This window comes from Pagrus pagrus (assembly GCF_965226575.1).
Source record: "Pagrus pagrus genome assembly, chromosome: 15".
NCBI classification, from domain to species: Eukaryota; Metazoa; Chordata; class Actinopteri; order Spariformes; family Sparidae; genus Pagrus; species Pagrus pagrus.
Genome location: NC_140199.1, coordinates 19,227,886 through 19,247,826, shown reverse-complemented (window position 1 = coordinate 19,247,826; position 19,941 = coordinate 19,227,886). Strand labels below are relative to the sequence as shown.

Sequence of the window (19,941 nt, the reverse complement as noted above, 5' to 3'; positions counted from 1 at the left end):
AGTGTGTTTTGACTGTAGCAGGTTAGCTTAGCATAAAGGCTGACAGAAATGGGAAATGGCTAGCATGACTGTCCACATGCATCAGAGATGTAAAATAGTTCAATATAAAACCCCTTGTGAAACATTGACTTGTTACAGTTCTATTTCTGTACATGATGTTCATTTTTACAAAAAATGGGTGAACTTCAGGGGTGCTGGTGGTATTTCCTAGTCTTTATGCTAAGCTAAGCTAACTGGCTGCAGTTTCATATTCACCGGTAAAACATAAAATTGATATAAATCTTTTCATCTAAGTCTCGGCAAGAAAACGACTGACCACATTTTAGCAAAATGCAGAGCTATTCATTGCATGTTTTGAGTTGCTCTCAACAGTTTTGTGTTCACAAGTGAACACTAATATTAGGCTAATCCATTACCTTATTCACACTTTATTGAATTGTTTTTATATGGCAACTTTTGTTTTACTTCTATTTTACACGTGCGTTTCGTATCTTTTGCTTTGTTGAATGTTTCCCATGTGGGCCTGCTGTTCCTGTCGCACGTGAATGATGTTAAATATCAGTGTGAGTTATGCATACACCTGACACCTTTTCTTCAGCATCAAACCTGGATCCTGAAGTTTCAACTGGCTATCGCATAAAATCTGAGTGTGAAATTTAATAACTAAATGAAGTTATGTTTCAGCCACCTTTGTCTCTTAGGTTTCATCCTTCCATTTTTTTTTCAAACAGGGTGTGTTGAGAGAAGGTAACTGAGAACGTCAGATAGATCACACCCGAAACATTACCATGAATGGATGTTAGAAAAACCCGCAAACCAGCTCCATCTTGTAATACACTTCCTTGTGCCAACAACCACTGATGCAATCTAAGCCTGACTGTGTCAAGCTTGTATAAATCATACAATGCCACATTGTTATCAAGCTTTAGAAAACATGAGTCATGTTTTTAAAGAGATGGAAGCAATAAAACCTTACATTTGGCTGAAGGATGACATATTGTGTGGCAATACCAGGCAATTTCCTGTTCTCTACCCTTCCTGTGTTAGGTTTTTGCCAACAGCTTTTCCCCCTGGCATGGTAACTTACATTTTGAAATTATCAATTACTCATCTGAGGCCATTAGAGTCATGAGGATGACACAACATCCTGATTCAAAGCGGACATAAAAGTATGTCAAAATATAACCAACTTCTACTTGGCTTCCTCCTCGCATTCACTGCAGCTTTACAGAAACTGTGACACAGACACTGAACACAGAATACATAGAGCTACACTGTAGTTTATTCATTCATACAAATTCGATGTGTGTTATTGGCAGCCAGCTACAGAAGAAAGCAGGCCCTTAAAGGTAATGAAACATTGAACCATAAAATGTTCCCGTCATTCAACCACATAGAAAAGACATACAAAGTAATTGCACAGGTTGATGTACGTTTGACGTACAATCGGTTTCCCTTTTTAACACTGAACTATGGGGAAATGTTTGGAATATAAGGCAGGGGGATAAATAACTTCTGACATAGCCAGAATCGTGATGGAATGTGGGTATCAATAAAGATTGTAGCAGGATTCTCTCCTCTAATCTTTGAAATGTTCATCATATCAAACAATTGATTCCTACAGTTGCAACAAATGCAATCAACTACAGTACAAGAAAGAAATAGTTTTGGAATGCATAACTATGGTAATCATAAGGCATATTTGGCAGTTTTTTTTTTGTAGTGTCTGCGGTGAACTTCCTCTCAGACGGACGTTCCTTCCTTCAGCTCCACATATTCCTCCTTGAAAACAGACATAAGATAAAGATTAGTGACAGTCGTACGAAAACAATTTGAGCTCACGAGTGTGAATAGGTCATCTCACCGGTCCTTCCAGGTGCTCCTGTAGTGTTCTCACTGTGTCTCTCTCTTTGGTCAGCTGCTCCTGAGTGGCTTTGAGAAGCTGCTGGAGCTTGGTGGCTGCCTGGCCCAGGTCTTTGGACAGCTTCTTCTCCTTCTCCAGGCGCTCCTGTTCCGACAGCAGAGGCAAACATTACTTCAAAGCTCCAAGCAAAAATGACTCAATATGGAGATCCAAAGTGTTTGTGGGGTTTGTCAATCAAGACAAATGGACAAGAGTCAGTTAAGTGAACGACCATCCACTCATTCAAAGGGTCAAATAAAATGGACCATTTCCAAATAAAAAACGCTTAAATTCAATTAAATCAACCTGCAATAAACTGCTTTTGTAGAGTTTATTGTTTTGAGATAAAATAATACAATTTATTGTTAAAAATCTGTGGTTATTCATTTTCATTTTTATATCATTTATTTTATGTCTTATTGTTTTTATTTAATATTGAACACTTGAGCCTCCATGAATCAAGTGAGGATGAGTGCTTTAGAGACATCGAAGACCTGTTGCTGGAGAAAACCAAATCTCTCCATCATTTTCACATCACATTGTTTAACTCTCAAGCTGGGAAGTACGGTATGTTTCATTCCCGTTAGGAGCAGGACCACCTGCTTCTCTGAGATTTATAATAATCCAGGACTGTCAAAAAATTTAAAGCATTAATTTCAGTCAAATGTTTGGATTCTGGGCGTCATTTGTTACCGCACCTTGAGCTGTGCAACATCTTCTGTGTCAGCTTGAGGCGACTCTGCAGAATCCGTCAGAAGATCCAGCTGAGCCTGAAGTTCTGTTATAGTCTTTTGGGCCTGGAGGTTCACAACACACACACACACACACACACACACACACAGTTACACACATATTTAATCTACCAAAAGATTATTAGTCACCTCTTGTGTGACGAGACTAAAAATAATAGTGTATATTGACGATGGCTGCTACCTGCTCAAACTCTTCTGAAAGCTGCTGCCTCTGAGCCACCTCCTCGTGCAGCTTCTCAGCCGACTGACTCAACTCGTTCTGTACCTGATGGCAAACAAAAAAAGGAAAAACACACAATAAATACAAAGACAAATGGCCAACACAAGTGTGTATGTGAACATTCCTGTGCCCAAGCAGCAGCACTACCCACAAACACACACACACACACACACACACACAAAGACACCCAAAAGCTGCTCGACCTGTGTGCCAAGTTAGTTGCCTCTCAGACAGCCTAAGACTGAACACAAAGATTCTGTTGGTGTTAAGAAAGGTACAAACAAATATCTGAAAACAAAAGAGGAGAAGTGAGCATGCCGAAAAACGGTGAAAGAGAACGGTGGTTAGATTTGTATCCACTAAGTCAATGCAAACAGTGGTTAGCATAAACAGCAGCTGCGTCAGAGGAGAACTGGACAGACTGGAAAGACAGCTCTTCGTTTATCAGTCATCTGTTAGCTAGTATCTGTGTACTGTGGCCACATCCTTGATTCTCATGTGTTAAACCAGACAACTAAGAAATTATTTTTAGAAATACAGAATAACAAATAAATAATAAATGTATTTTGGGGATTTTCTATTGAATCGAATCAAGCTCGTTTGAGAGGTGATTAAAAATGAATAAATAAAACCAGATTTTAGTATCCTAGACACTGTCCAGTACTCTCTGACAGGAAGTGAAGGGTGCCTTGTAACCTTTGCACCCTGACCTGACTGGGTTGAGCGTCAGCAAGGCCATTCTGTTCTTGTTGAGCCCGCATCGTGATCTCGCCCAGCTGCTCTCTGACCTGAAACAGGAAGTCGTTGATAGTCACCGGTTATATAACTTCCCATCCAAGACTCTCCTTTGTGTCACTGACAGCATTCCTTGGTGGTTTTGTAGGTTAAGGAATGATTTACATAAACTCCTTGACATCTCATAAATAACACTTCATTTACACAATATGAATGTGCAAGTATTGTCTTTAGGCTATGAAAGCAGGTTAAGTCAGTGACTTCACCTGTGCGAGCTCCTCCGTGTGTTCCTGGGACTCCTTCTGGGCCATCTCCAGCTGGTTCTGACACTCTGAGAGCTGTAGCTTCAGCTGAATACAGAACAGAGCAGAGACATGAACAGCTGTCAGACAGGTTTGGTTTTAAATGCACCATAAGAAGTTAATACATTTAAATATGTGACATGTATAGTATTTCTAAGAATTCATTAAAAACTCATAGTATGGATTGCTAAGTCTCTGCATTGACCCCTTTCATTTCACTGCTTTTTTTTTTAACCAAAGAATATCATTTTAAATGCAAATGATATGCAAATTCACCTTCTTAAAAGGGAACATAAAAATACAACATATTAGCAGCCAGTTCAAGGTCCAGTGATTTGACCTCCTCACATACCTGCTCCATCTCCTCTGCGGCCCCCTGGTTGTCTGACTGCTTCTCCAGCTGGGCTTCCAGAAGCATCATCTGCTCCTTCAACTGCGGGGAAAATCAAAATAAACAGATTTACATGGCAGCACACATTTCTAACCTGCTAGCTAACCTCAAGCAAGTGTGGACAAATCCCCACCTGTTGTACACTATGGTTTTCTGCCTCCAGTTTGCTGGCCTTCTCCTCAGCCTGGTAATGTGTGAGGGGGACAGTTGTCAGGTTTAAAAAAACAAAACGCATAAATAGTAAAAAAATGTCTGATTTCAAGGAGGTGTTTTAACTTACCACCCTCAGCTGTTCCTCTGAGGCGGCCATCTTGGACTTCCATACCAGCTCCTCTTCCTCTACACTGTTCTGCAGATGTTTCAGCATTCCTTCCTAAAGAAGGGAAACAGGATTAAATGAGTTGTATAAATTTACTCCATGTTCACTCAACTCACATACAATATACACTTCTAGTTATTTCTTTAATTTGCTTACCGTTTCAGCCAGGACTGTCCTGTACTGATCACATTCAGCCTGCAGTGTGCTATGGCTGTCCTCAGCCTCCTTCAGTTTCTCGAGCAACTCCTGAAATAAAGGAAACACATTGGGAATGTCTTCTTCTGGCCTAAGTCAAACCAGTGCATGCAGCTAGCAGTATAGAACTGAGGCTTACAGGCAGTTCTGTGCTGGACTGAGGCTCCTGGCTCTGCTGGCTGAGAGCCTCCTGAGCTTTCTGCGTAAATACTTGTAACCAGTTGGACTACGGGAGGAGAAAAGCAGACATAAATAATTCATGTGCACATTATTTGACAAAAATAACGATCAAAATCATTACGATAAAAGTCAGTCAGCTACTCCTTTTGTGAAATCCGTTTTTCCTACCTGTTCTGTCTCTACAGGTATCTTTGGGAAGAGTGTCTGTAGAGTTGTTTTGGTTTCAGTTTGAAAAACTGACAGTTCTGCCATAACGTTCTGCTAAAACAATGGATGACATTATCAGAAAGGTGACAGAGCATATCAGTCTGAATTGATAAGCTGCTAGCGTGTAAAGAGAGCCTTACTGCATCATTTGTCTGCTTTTCTCTCACTTCTCTCAGCTCCTCTTCTATTGATGTGACAAGGGCATCCTTCTCAGTCAGACTAGCCAAAAAATAGACAAACAGATAACTATAACAGAACTGACAAGAGGTGAGATTGACCTTTTTTTCATATTCAAAGGCTCATTTACCTGTTCTGTAGTAATCCGAGCTCTGCAGAGTTATCCGACTGCTGAAACAGAGCGGACATGCAAATAAGTCACAGAGATAATGTTTTGTTCTGCAGTGCGGAATCATGCAGCACATCAACAGGTGCACTTACTGGTGTGTTTTTGAGTTGCACCATCTCTTCTTTGAGGTTTTTCAGTTCATCCTGAAGTGATGCTATGAGGTCGGCATCCTCACTGAAGGGACACAGAGTTTGGATTAACTTTACATAGGCACAGAACTAACAAAGATGTAGGAAGTAGTTGAGTCAAACAGGTGGACAGTAAAAAGCACAATACCTCTTATTTCTTTGCTCTAGCTCGACAATGTTGTTCTCCTGTTAGAGCAGCAGATTATTTGTGATTAGCAGTGCCACTATCCACATCTTTGTGAGAATACAAATTATATATTTCTTCTGAGCAATTATGAAGTGACACTATTTGGCAATAGATCTAACAACAGACACTTACAGCAGCTTCCTGCTTATCCTGCAGTTGCTTCAGTTCATCCTGAAGAGTGCTCAGCTGGTTGTCTCTCTCCTGGAGGCTGCAGAGGGGGGCAAAGCATTTCATTCAATCAACAGAACAGCTCTGGATGTGATGCTGACTCTGGAGAAGGATGCACAAACACTTACCTGAGCTTTAGCTGTTCCAGCTCTGCAGCATTTCCCTGCAGAATCAGACATGACAAACATTCTTAGGGGTGATTATGTCTGGTCAGGTGTCTGGCCACTTGAAAGAAACAGTCGAGCTGACAATGTATGTCCTACCTGATCATTATCCTCCTCCTTTTTGGTCTGACTGGCCTCCAGCAGTGAGTTGATAGAGGCCAGCTGCTGTTCAAGCTGGATTTTCTCTGCCTGCGTCTCCTCCAGCTGAGCAGTGCGCTCCCTGACCTCAGCCTCGAATTTCTCAATGCGCACCTGCAACTCTGTAGTGACAAAGATCACTATCAAAACACAGCACTCACTATTCCCTATTTTATATTCTGTGGTATAACCACTGTTCCCATTTCCCAAAGCTCAAGAGTGAAGCATTATGTCGTAACATCTGGCAACCATTAAGCCTGTGTTCCCCCATTCTCTGACCTGACAGTGAGCTGTTGTCCTGCTGGGTCTGGTCCAAAGTGGCCTGCAGGCTGCCGTTTCTGCTCTGTGTTGCTCGGAGCTCCTCGTTCACCTCCTCCAATCTCCTCTGTAACGCCTGCTCGCTCTCCAAATGGCTGGCCTGACAACAACATTGATCAACATGTTTGTCACACAGCAGGGGGCAGCAATGACTCACACTGACAGCATTGACTCACATTGTAATACCAGTGCATGTGGACTGTGTCCCATCTCTATAAAAGGTATCCTTAAAATGTTTTTTCCGAAATTCAGTTCCAAAAACATCACTGAATATTGACAGATAATCCAACTATGGGACAATCAGATTATCCATAAGGTTGAAGCTGTGTAACAGGAAAATAAAAATAGAGATTTTAACAGCTTGTCAAGCAATGCATAGAAAAGGAAGTGTCTTGGAGAGAGTGCTTTGAACTTGGGGGGTTTTAGAGATGGTTAGTCTGCCTGTGCCCCTATGACAGATTCAGTCAAAGCAGCCTATTATTGATGACAATTGAATGCTGATCAGTCTAGAAACACAAAACAATTGTACAAAGGCACCAAAATTCATTGCAAAGATATCAGAAAAACTGATGTCTTCATTTGAGCATATGTACAGTATATTGACTGATGCCCTGAGGCATTGCATAACATGTTTAAAGACCTTAACCTGCTCGTGAGGGACCTTAGTAAATGATTAAACTGTCAGGAAGTGATGACTCATTGCTCCACATAAGCTGTAACAGTTCAGACCTACAGCATTCCAACAGTAAGAGACCGCCTTGGCTTCTCAGGAGCACAAATAATTAAGAGATAATGCAAGACAGGGATGTGCTATCCGATAGCCACGTGTTGCAAATAGCACCCGACTATGCCTGCCCCTTTACAGCTGGTTGGGGCTGGAGAGGAGAGGTGCTCGGACATGCACACATTCCAGCTGGAGCATGAAGCGTTCTCCCCGCAGCCACATTATTGTATGGCTGCATTCCTGCACAGCCTTGAGCTCTATGATTACATAGCAATTAAATTTCACATAACATTAGAGGGTTGGGGGGCGCGGTGGGATAGGTCTAGGCTTGCATTTTGTGGAGACTAACTGGCACCAAAAAAAAAGAAAGAAAAAAAGATTGGAATAAAGTTATTTGCATATGGACACTTGATCATGTCTAGTATCATTTATGACAGTGATGATGTGGTGTTCCCACAGGCCAGGCTAACCTGCAGCAGGGAGAGCTGCTTCTCAGTAGCGGAGACCTTAGCCTCCAGCCCTTTTCTGATGTGTTCATCAGCAAGCAGACTGTCTGTCTTCTCTCCAAGCTCCTTGGTTAACTTTGTGCATTCCTGACGTAGCTTGGCCATCTCCGCATTTTGTCTGAGGATGGATGAAGGATGAAAGAGAAGGGAGGGAGAAGCAGAAGGCGAGACAGAGAGAGAATGAGGGCCTCACAAAAGTATGAGCCAACCTTCAGGTCGGGTACAAACATGCCTTAGAATGTCTACACACCGTACTCAATGGTCAATTCAATTAGTATCAGAATAAAGAGTAAGAGGCCTGGCATTATGAATCACTGCTTGTTCAATGTAAGAAGGAATTACTCACTTGCTCTCAGCCTGACTGGTGGCCTTGTTGAGAGCATCACGGAGAATCTTGTTCTCCTGCTCTAGACGGGCCAGCTGGGCACTGGGGCCTTTTTCCAGCTGGTCCTGCAGGCTGAGGATCTGTAAAATGATTTTACATTTTTCCTTTAAAAATAACAGCCATGTTGGACTTTGGACAGCTGCTTTACATCAAGTAAAAAAATAAAAAGCACTTCAAAAAAGAAGGAGAAACTGCATGCTAACTAATTAGGAGTCAGATCATCAGGAGGTCAACAAAACAACAAAATCTGAATTGTAGTAATTGTGTAAGAGAGCTGACCTTTGCATTAAGCTTCTGGGTCGTGGCTACATGGTCCTGGTAACTGGACTCCATGCGATTTTGCAGAGCGTTCATTTCCTGCTGCCTCTTACTCAGCTGGGAGCTCAGCCTTGTCTCCACATTGGCCACCTTGGACTTCTCAGCAGACAGGTCCTGTTAACAGATTAAGATTCATGTTAATGCGCAGTTTTTCCTCTAATCTCACCATGATGACAAAACACTTGGTTTGGGACAAGAAAATGTGAAAGGTAATAAAAAGGTTTCTGTGAAATTTGCCGACGATAATCATGGTCATCAGGAGTACTTTAAAAGTATGAAAACATCCTGGCCTTTATTTTAGTGTTCACTTTGTATAAAAGTTATCATAAAATATACAGGACAGACCACCATGACATGTGCTGAGCAAAGTCATACAACCTTAAAGATGGATTTTGACCTTTAATGTACTGCCATCCATAGGCTGATGTAGATGTTACATAACATATGTAACTTCTGTCATGTAATATCACCGTTTTCCTCTGCTGCCACCTTCAGGTCAAGCTGCACTTAACACCTCAATAGTCAACAAGATCTAAATTTGCAAAGATTTTCATTGATCCAACAATTCAGTTGAGAATTCAAACGAGTATAAAAGTCTCATAGTGTTGCCATGATTGCAAAAGATCAGTCGATGTTTTTGTGGCAGGATGTTGGCACCATCTGCTTTTTAACTGACCCGAGAGGCTCTTGTCTAACCTTAGTGAGTTCTCTGATGCGGTTCCTTGCTGTAGAGGCTTCCTCTTGTTGTTCTGCCAGCTGTTTCTCCTTCTCCTCCAGTTGTTTCTTCAGTATGGCCACTGGGTCTCCTTTCTGAGTGGCCTGAAAACACACATGCACATAGAAAGATAGCAAAAATTAAGTTGGTCTCTCGTGCATTCATTAGACTTTAAAGTACATGAACCCTCCAGCTTAGTCTAACAGGTGTCTTTTTGTCATTTACTGCAGTGTCCCATACCGTGTGCCAGGTGTCCTGAATGATGCCAGCTTTCTCAGACAGGATCTCGATGAGCCTTTGGGCCTCTGCTTCACTGAACGCCATGCTACTGATGGTGGACACCAGAGCCTTGTAGGGCAGGTACAGCGGAGCATCAGCAGAATCCACAGCTGCTGCTAAAGACACAAAACATTTCAATGAAGCACACAATAACACAGCGGCATAAGATAAGGTATTCAGAATTTATTTAAAACTAAAAAGCAAGACGGGTTGTAGTGCATGAGTCTGTCACAGTGAAGTCTGAATTCCCACACTGACGCGGGAAAAGGACAAGGTTGTGACTTGTCCTATGGGTCTGGGGCTCTGGGCAGCTTCGGATGGCAAAACGGTGGGGCACTGTGGCACCAGGCGGAGACAAGCCTCAGGCAAGGGAGAACCCCACCCCCCTCCCTACCCATTGTCAGGGCACTGAGAGCCTTTGTCAGCTAACAAAACAGGGCAGTGGTGTTTGGACAAGCTGGCGTGCTCTATGCCCTCCAGAGCTAAGTGCCAGGAATTACCCACATCTGACATTGGCACTAGTTTCCACGGATACACAGCTGGAAGTTCATCAGCACTGACAGGGTATTACTGCCTGAGATTGTGAGCGTGGGCGTGTGCGACTCAACTGTACAGACATGCCCCCTTCTCCACCTCCAAATATTCATGTCTGGGCATTATCACAAGGGTTATGGCTAATGTATTTCCTGCCAAACAACCAGCTTGAGTTCAAAGTGAAAGGCTAATTTTATCAACAATGGTTCTAGTGGATAAACATATTGATAAGACTAAAGTGACTTTGGTCCCTGATATGCAGAGAAGGGTTTGTGGGTAAGTGTAGAGACTTTTGATAAACACTGATGAAACACCAAGGTCCCAACTACACTTCATGCGTAACAGCAATCCCGTGTATGCAATGAATGACAAATGGATTAGCAGGAAACGATTTCTGGTGGGTTAGCCGAGACCAGACTGGCATCCTTTCCAAACAAATGCAGTTAAATTATTTGTGTAAAAACTTTCAACTATCAGTGTAAAAATAATGAAATTTGACTATGGGAAAGTTGCCAATCACCTAAAGATAGTGCAGAGCTGTCCTGTAATTTTGGCTTAGGGGCCATGCTTGAAACTGCAGGTTATGCGACAGCCCTCAGTGCCTTGGTCAAGCACTCTACAGACAGGATTCTGAAGACTGAAATGCTATGTGTATTATGCTCTTCTCAGGCTGAGATGAGATTATCTGTAGTATCAACTTAATTAACTGCTTATAAAATTGTATACACATTATAAAAAGGGTAAAATAAGATATTATTAAATAAATCAATGCACACTGCAAACTGCTAAGAATATATCTCTAAAACAGATGTGCTTACCAGGCTCACTCTTTTTCTTAGAGGCTTTCTTCTTGGGCTCCTGTGCTTTTCCAGTAACAGCAGGAGCCTGCTGAGATCCTACAGGGGGCACCGCCATCACTGGAACCTCTTTAGTGACAGCCTCCAGCACTGGGGCAGTTTTGGATGGAGCTGATGAAGACTTGGCTGGGGCTGCAGCAGACTTGGCTAGTGCAGGGGCAGACTTGGCTGGGGCAGGGGCAGAAGCAGACTTAACTGATGCAGAGGCAGACTTATTTGAGGCAGGGGCAGACTTGGCTGGGGCAGATGCAGAGGTTGCTTTTGTTGGGGCAGACACAGGGGCCGAGGTGGATGCAGGGACTGCAGAGGACTTGACTGGTGCAGGGGCAGCCACGAATGGAGCAGACTGGGTAGAGGCTGGCTCAACCTTAGCCACCTTCTTCTTCTTTTTCTCTTTAGGTGAGGGTGCAGGCGAAGGCTCAGTAACAACTGGGCTTGGTTCCGTGGCAGTCTTGGGATGGGTGTCTGCTGGGACTGCAGTTGGTTTGACCTCCACAGCAGGGACGGGCTCAGGGGCAGGGGCAGGAGCAGGAGCAGCAGCTACAAGTGGCGCTGCAGCGGGTTCAATGACTGTGTCAGCTTCGGCTTCCTCTTGAATTTTTTCAGGCTCTGGGATCTTTCCATTGGGCTTTTCTTCTTTCTTCTTTCCACGGCTCTTCTTCTCAGATACTTTGTCCTTCTTCTTTTTCTCAGAGCGAGCAGACTGCGTCTTACCCAACTCTCTGCGTTGTTTAGCCAGGGCCTCCTCATAAGAGGTCTCTTTCATGGAGAAGGTTGAGACAAGAGCAATCCCGAGGGCCGAGATTACCATGAATCCACCAAACACCATTATCCCAAGGGTCTGGGGGTCGTAGATATCCATTATTGATTTCAGTTAACCTAAAAAGAGAAAGGCATGCACACAGTTAACAACTTAAAAGTTACTTTTTCTACATGAAACAGCTTCGACAAGCAAAGACTAAGGTTTTCTACAAGGGGAGAATGAAATTCATATACTAATTCAAAGTTAAACTTACAGTGCCAACAGTTTTTCTTTGAGCATCGGCTAAATTAAACTGAACTGACAGCAGCTGTATTAATAGAGCCGTTGATGAGATAGAATAGTTGGGATTAATGCTGTATGGGGAACAACAGCAGCATTTACCTTCAAAAGCCTCAAGGTGTCACTGTCGCATAAATACTTGTCTTGAGGGTGGATTTACTTTCCATATAGCCCTTCCACTGTGGGTAAAACACTTCATACAGTGTACAGCACAGGCTCACCCTCATAGTTAAATTTCATGCACTGAGTGCTTGGTTTTTGAGATCCAGCACTGAAACAAACAAAGCTAAAGTAAATAATATTAAATAAACACCAGGCTAAGAAGTCCCTCCCCCTAAACATACACTCCAACTTTGCAACTAACTCAGTTTTTAGTTTTTAAGAGTGTCTTATTTAACGATTTCAATTTTTTTTTTTAATTATCATGGAATTTTACACTGCTGTTGTATGGTGGCAAAAATAACACCAAAAAACAGTGGTTTGATATGAAAATGTTACTTTACTCATCAGCAGAAAGCACCATTATTTCGCAAAGAAAATATTTCAAGAAAGAAAATCAAACACTTGGAAAATTTGCGTTAATATACAGATTACTTCATTTACACATGCACACATCATAAGCGCTACTATATTTCATACATAAACATGGACAGAGTCATTCAACAGGTACCAAATGCTGTGTTCACACATTTCAAAAGCAACTATTACACATGATAAAAATTCTAAAAGGGCTTCAGATAAATCAGCTACTTGCACTATTTAACAACCTAAATATGAATTTAAGCCAGGGAAAATGCCAAAAAGGGTCACGGACAAAAGTGGATAAAGTACACAAAGTTACAAGCAAGTGCCAAAATGTCTAGTGTCAATTTCCTGTCATGTAATAAAAAAAAATCCCTTAAAGGGTCTTTCAGCTATCCCTTTAAGAGTTTAAAGGCCCTCCTCACAAACTAGAATGTTTAGCCTGCAGGGGAGGAAAGTTGGCTCAGCGTAGATGGCAGCTTAGGGACACTAAAACCCCCTTCTTTGATGTGTTCCTGCAGTGCTATCAGTTATATCCTTGTTTATATTATGGATGGGAATGTGATCCGATCAGAAAATATATAAATGCAAAAAAGGGACAATGTGGAATTTGGAACGGCATGGCAGAGGAAAACTGCTGAGCTACTCTGAAACAGAGTCCAGAGTCCTTGTTAACTGCAGGGTCTAAAAGCTAGAAGCCAAAAGGAAGAGTTTGTACTGCCTCCTGATCCGTGATGTCACACATCAGTGCAGCTCAGCTCAGAATAAACTGAGAAAAAAAAAAAAGAAACTTCAAGAAAAGTGACTGGGGGAGACTTTCTGAAGATAAAAATGCATCTCCTGGTAAGAGATAAGACTATGAAATGAAAGTAACTAAGCTGCAACCCTTACTGTATACCCAATAAAGTATGACATGTCCGTCTTTTTATGGGCAATCTATAGGAGGTGCATTAGTATAAGCTTCAGCTAAAGTGAAAATCTATTAACTTTATTAATCCATGGAGGACAAATATGTAAGTGCATGTACTTTCTTTCCTTTAAAGAAAGTACTCGTCTTTTATTACATAAGGTTTCAGACACAGTAATGATAAAAAAAAATTAAAAAAACTAGTCGTAAGCCTATAAGATCAGCCCCTTTTTATCCATATACAAACGCATTGACTTCAAGAAACTTCTAAGATAGTTTATTTAACATCAAACTAAGACTAAGATTATTATACAGAGAGCAAACTGAAAACGGCCTCTAATTTTCATGAGACATTAGGGACAGCTTTAGATTGCTGTCCATTAACACATGCACAACACAAATAAAGAGCGTGCAATTCTTTTCTTTTTTTTAATGCCATATGCTTTTAATCATTAAGTCATTTGCAAGCTAGCATTAATGCTAACATTATGAATCAATGAACTTGGCTATTTTCCTTCGCGTTATGGTATAAAGTGTCGGTTTACGTTACACAACTGCGCTGAAAAAGCTATGATAAGACTGTAAACTAGACAGCAACGGGCGGAGAAGGTGTAACACAATTTTACATAACTTTACCCGGCTGGCTGCCTGTACTAGTGGTTAGCTCAGGAGTTAGCAGTAGATAGCTTCCCATGCTAGCTACCGCTGGCTAAATGAATAAAAAATTCCAGGATTCCCACACTTACCTCGCCGGTGATGTAGCTACGTCTGCTCGCTTCAAAGGGAACGGAGAGAGGGCAAAAAGCTTTGACTTGTAGACGAAGGGACTTCTGTGCAAAGCTGCCTATTTGACCAGCTATCTAGCTAACTAGCTTTTTTCCCAGTGGTCTCCCCCTCACTCCGCTGGAGAATCCGTGGTCTGCTGTGAAGTCGTGGCACTTCGAGCTGGCTAGACGTGCTGGCCCCGTGCCCCAGATAGCTACCATAAATCCAGAACGCTTCTGATTGGCTGAAATGCGCTCAAGAGCGGAAGTGAGCATGCTGGGAGTTGTAGTTTTTTCTTTTAACGTCCATGAATGAAAAGGCCCATTGAGTCGGGAAGTTTTCAGTCAAACAAAAGCGGGTTGTCTGAAAATGGAATGTAACTAAGTACATTTACTCAAGTAAAGTGTTGGAGTTAATCTTTTCAAGTGGGCTGCTGACCTTTTTCCTTCGTGTTTTTAGAAGTTTTGAGAGACGTTACGTTTTTTTTTTTTTTTTTTACTGCATTACATATACCTAAAAGTAAAACTAATAGCAACAGTAATAGTTTTGTTTGCACAAAACATAGAGTCTCCCCTGACCTCACCCGCTTAGCTTTAAGTTGCACAGTTGTTAAAATCACATTATCCTGTCTGGCTGTATCATGTAGGCCTTTGCATAACAGGCCTAGGACTCAGCTCAATGTGACTGCTCGTCTTTTTTTTATCCCTTTTTGAAGCTATAAGATGAATGAAACATGCAAAGCACAAAAGTTCCCCAAAAATCAGCCTGACATGTTTTGTATTTTTCGAAAGTTTGTTAACTTCATTAAATGTATATTAAAATGCTAAATATTTAAGACTTGGCTGCACAACACCAAAGGATCACTCATTGCAACGAGATGTTGTACTTTTATTCAGAATTCTCTTATGGTTTTGGCACATTACGTCAGGGATGTGTTTGTGTTTTCCACTACAAGACAGACCGGAGCATCAGGATCATTTCACATACAAAAGAAACACTTTCAAGGAAGGATAAACTGTAAATAGGCCGCCTAGAAATGATTATTAGTCATGCCTGCAGGATAACATTGTTCGCATCAGTGACGTTCAGTTCTGACAGTGCTTCTCAGAAGGCTCATTTACCACACCTGCTATTATTTTAACGGCCAAAAAAGTGGCACAGGGAGATTGTGATCCTATTGTATGAATTGTTCACAACGTGAAGGCATCAATCACCGTGTGCCGGTTTAAGTGATTCATTAAGCATGACGTGGGATTACTGACATATGAAATATGTTGTTCCTCTGCTCTAATAATAGAACTTTTCTCTGTCCACAGCCCAGGCCACTCATTCGAAAACTGTTATTATAGGCATTCTTGAGACAACCGCTCCCCAAACTGCTTAATAAAACAGTTTGATAAGTGGAGGCACTTGTTGCTCAAGTCTGGCCACAGGTTGTCCTCATCAGCCATCAGCAAACTGTATCATGAAAAACATTAAGTTAATCTTATTAAACAGAAGTATTACATTTAACAATGTACTAAATCATTTGTACAAGACATTGACAATTTTCCAACACAAACAAAGAGCATATGAAGTCCCAAAATATAAAAGTGAAACATTTTGTTTGTTTATAACAATAATAAACTTCATTTACAGTACACAAAAACAAGTGTGGTCTCAATTACACTGCTGCATCAGGTATGAGTGACTGACAGTTTGAATAACCAAGTTCTACCCGACCACAGTCCCTGGCACCTTCGACCGCTGCTTGTTTTCTATCCAAAAACATAAGAATTATTTTCAGCTGGTGTCCTACATCCAATAATCTTTTGTTTAGATTCAGTATGTGTACACATACAAGGAATTTGACTCTGGTTTACATTGCTCTCAGTGTAGTTCACAGAAACAGACACACAACTAGACGCGTACAACTATACAAATAAAGTCAAAATTTGAAAAAATAAAGAGTGGTTAATGGTCAGGAATGCACTGCACAGTAGCATGTGCAAATGAAGTAGGTGTATACAGTTTATTAAAATCCACAATGGCCTGTATGCAAGTCAAATGTCATGTATTTGGTAAACAGTACAAGTAGCGCAAAGAAGCAATAGAAGGAGTGCGGGAAAATAAAGAATAAATGCTAAATATGCATAGATGTGGGTGCTTGGATTATATACATCATGTGCATGTAAAGGCTACATGTGCATATACTGTACACACATGTACGTATACATACAGAATGCAGGGTTTATACTGACAACCTGTCTGGGATGCAGCTGTTGCAAAACAATAACCATACAACTCATTATCTGGCCACTGGTTTCTAAAGACGTACAGTTAGTGTGTGTGATCTGATGCACATGAACCAGAGTCAGTGATTTTGCATTTTCACTCCCATTTCTCACACGGACACCTGCGTTCTGTCAGCTGCTGAAACTTCAACATTGGCCAGATTTGCTGACTAAGCTTTGTACTGCTCTTGTATTTGCATATTGTGATCTTCAAGGTGAAAACTAGCCTTTTATTTTTTAACAACACTCCATAAACTGCTGTGAAGCATAAATGATTTGAAGTGTTTCTGTTGTGTGATTAGATGAAATATTTGACTTGTTGGCTGATGCATGTAGATAATTTAGAATGTGAGAACACAGTCATTGTAGTTTTGCATTATGTATTTTGTATTTCAGTTTCTAGTTTTTATTTTCATTTAGTTTTTTTAGTTTTTAAATCCTGATTCTTTTCAGTTAGTTTCCAGAGTGGGTTTGCTTGTTTGAGTTGTTTTTCATTGTTTAAAAATGTTACTTTTTCCCTTCATAAGTTTATTTTTTTAGGTTTTCCTTCATAAAGTATGAGGGAATTTGCCAGAAGCAAGATTTAAGAAGTTCAGAATAGTTATTACAAGATCAACACATCACTTTGTGATGGCAGTTGACTCACAGTCATGTAAGAAGAAGAAGGAGAAGAATCTTTATCTTCATCACATATCATACAATGTACACCAGTGTGAAACTGGTACTCTGCATTTAACCCATCCCGGGGGGGAAGTGGGCAGGCACTGACTGGAGAATGTTATTTATTATATCTACTTAATTTTAGTTTATTGAGCTGTCCCAGTCTCAATAAACATATCACCAATGCCTCCTCATGCTTTCTATGTTGGTAAATTTGACCAAATTGACAAAGACTGAAACTAAAGATGCATATTTTCCTAAAGTTTAGTCAGTAATGTAAGGTCACAACATCGTTTGATTTGGTTGTTGTTGTTTTTTTTCTAAAGTTTAGTTTTTATCTTTACTTCAGTTGACTAAAAGTATAATTATTTCATTTTTAATTTAGTTTTAGTTAAAGCAACATTATGTAGAAGTTGGCATTCTATGTGATACTGTTTTACTTTGTTTATATGTGGCAGACCCTGCCACCTTTCTAGCTTCAAACAGTGTTCTGGAGACCTTATTTTCCTTTGAGAACAGCTTGTGTATTCAATTATGGAAAAAATAAATATTTCTGAGTTTAAATATCATCTCCAAAACTACATAGTGCACATTAACTATAAAAAACATTGGTGGCATTAAGTTTGTATTTTGATCATGAAAGCAAATGACTGGCAGGGCAGGGCACACTGACCAAACAAGTTTGGCCATAGTGTTGCATTATCACAAAGGAAGAAAACACGTCTCCTTCAGATATCCACAGCTTGTAAAAAACATAGTTTTGCCTTGAATTGTATGGTAGGAGTCGGTGAGAATCAGAGGCAATTGGCGGTTTCCCTCAGTATTATGTTAACTCTCATTCCCAAGTGTTCTCACAAACATGAGAAAACTGATAAAACTGCTAAAAGGGCCCCTTGGAGGTCAGATAGTGGTTTGTTTTTCTTAATATGAAGGCTGTACAGAGCCACTTGTGATGTGGGTTGTGTGACTTCTGCTTAAGGTAGAAAGATATTGTGAGAGAGGATTTAAAAAAAATCTGAAGCTGCAGTCTGCAAATTTTACCTGATGGGCAGCAGGAACAAGCATCCTGTTCTGTTTCACTGAGGAAGCGCAGACAGTTCAGTTACGTCAGCAAGCCCTGCAGGTGCACTCGTCTGTAGTGAGCCTCTTCAGAGGTCACGGTTTCTATTTGAGGAGGCCGTCACGCTTCGTGCCTCCAGTCCTGCTCCAAGGCTTCTGTCTGTATCTATCACGACTTTTCAGCTGAACAATGTGGAGCTGTGGGACATGAAGCAGGTGCTTTCGCAGGCTCAGTCAGCATAATTAAGATGTCGGCCTGTTGGTTCTTGCAGTCCACCCATCCATGACCTCAACCAAGTGGGAGAGGATCCTTTCTGTAAAAGCTTTCCATTATGAATTCTCAAATTCCTGTGCCTGGTTGTCAAAGAGCATGTGTGTGTGTGTGTGTGTGTGTGTGTGTGTGTGTGTGTGTGTGTGTGTGCGACTGATGATTCTGATATGATAGTAAAAGAAATTGGGACCATAAAGATGGTGTTGAATTAATTATTAATGGCCAATCCCTGACAATATCTCCAAAAGCTCTGAAAATGTGCAAAATCACACTCCTTATCATGCATTAACAGCCTGCAAATTATCACAGCACGCATAAGGGAGAGATAAGGAAATTCATAAAATCAGCAAAAATAAGTCTTTGAAGCAAGATTTGTTCCTTTATACCAGCAAAGACACATTTCACACAGTAAATCATTGCCTCAGAAGTTTTACTTGTGTGATTACAGCAAGAAGTGAGGAAATTCTTTATCATGGTAACACAGCAGCCACACAAAGGGGACATTGATCTTCTTACTGATATGCTCAGATCAATGACTGCATATTTTTAGAAAGTGAAGTGAAATCAGTTTGGGCCTCAAATCATTTTTGCTCCTCGTGTTCCACAGAGGTCCTTGGATCCACCATTGCCATATTTTTTTTAATGCCATGCTTTCATATACTGTTTGCTCTGATTATAGTTAGCAAACTATCCTGTTTGTACTTTGTAATGTGTCACCATCTCATTGGCTGTAGGCTGTTGTTTTATCCAATCAGTGACTCGAAACCTAAAAGTAACTGTGACACCACCGCTGGTGACGTCAATAGTGAATGTCAATAATGGAGAGACACAGTATATTCTGTCCATACAAGTGATTCTTAAAACTTCTCCACATCTCATCTGTGTAGACAGTGATGGTAGATGAAGCGTTATTATGCACAGTTCCCATTATTTCCAATAATCACAGTAGTATTTCCTTTATAACAGTGTGGCATAATGCTAAAAAATACGTCCTTTTCCTGTGCCTTCTGTACATATATATATATAGCATAGATAGATACATTGAGGATAATGCAAACTCTAGCAGAAAGTGTGTGATTAATGACCTCGGACATATTCAGAGTTTCACTGCAGATTATTTGTGTACGTTGTTGCTTAGTGCTGCTCAAAAAGTAGGACATAAAAATGTGCATTTCAGTGGTGCCGATTCCCATGAGCACGCTGGCATTTCCTCACAGCTTACCTAATACACCACACGGTCCCATCCCAGCATCCACTGCGGTCAATGGATTTAACACAAACATGCATACAGCTGTGTTTAAATTCAAGGGCCCACACACTAAAACTTTATGGAAACAGGTTACAGTTAAAAAAGATGGATATCGCCACCTAGTGGTGCGAAAGGTGGCTGTTTTAAAATACAGATTCAGTGTACTTTGATACAACAGAAAGCTTGGTCTAAAGAATAGCTGTCACAAAATAAGCTAAAAAC

At 40.9% G+C, this 19,941-nt stretch overlaps 1 protein-coding gene across 5 annotated transcripts; it reads right to left on the bottom strand.

The window, feature by feature from the left end:
• Positions 1-1,264: 1,264 nt before the first annotated feature.
• On the bottom strand, positions 1,265-14,399 carry rrbp1a (ribosome binding protein 1a). 5 transcript variants are annotated; one of them, XM_084375656.1, is made up of 27 exons: positions 14,189-14,399; positions 10,933-11,850; positions 9,542-9,696; positions 9,283-9,405; positions 8,548-8,700; positions 8,230-8,348; positions 7,848-8,001; positions 6,615-6,753; positions 6,297-6,457; positions 6,162-6,196; positions 5,998-6,073; positions 5,827-5,864; positions 5,643-5,724; positions 5,512-5,552; positions 5,345-5,423; positions 5,166-5,258; positions 4,957-5,043; positions 4,779-4,868; positions 4,584-4,676; positions 4,437-4,487; positions 4,265-4,345; positions 3,877-3,960; positions 3,586-3,663; positions 2,837-2,920; positions 2,602-2,700; positions 1,865-2,008; positions 1,265-1,782 (listed from the first exon to the last, which is right to left on the bottom strand). In XM_084375656.1, exons 2-27 carry the CDS (start codon positions 11,831-11,833, stop codon positions 1,744-1,746), a joined length of 3,279 nt encoding a protein of 1,092 aa, XP_084231782.1. In that variant the 5' UTR covers positions 11,834-11,850; positions 14,189-14,399; the 3' UTR covers positions 1,265-1,743. The 5 variants fall into 5 exon arrangements, with proteins under 5 accessions (XP_084231782.1, XP_084231783.1, XP_084231785.1 ...); XM_084375657.1 differs by having other exon boundaries at positions 5,166-5,255; XM_084375659.1 differs by having other exon boundaries at positions 5,512-5,549.
• Positions 14,400-19,941: the final 5,542 nt, after the last annotated feature.

Coding starts and splice junctions, on each gene's coding strand:
- rrbp1a (XM_084375656.1), bottom strand. CDS start 11,833: ATGGATATCTACGACCCCCAGACCCTTGGGATAATGGTGTTTGGTGGA. Junction 6,458..6,614: donor GGACAACAGCTCACTGTCAG/GTCAGAGAATGG, acceptor TTGTCACTACAG/AGTTGCAGGTGCGCATTGAG. Junction 3,961..4,264: donor CCGCAGAGGAGATGGAGCAG/GTATGTGAGGAG, acceptor TTCTGTATTCAG/CTGAAGCTACAGCTCTCAGA.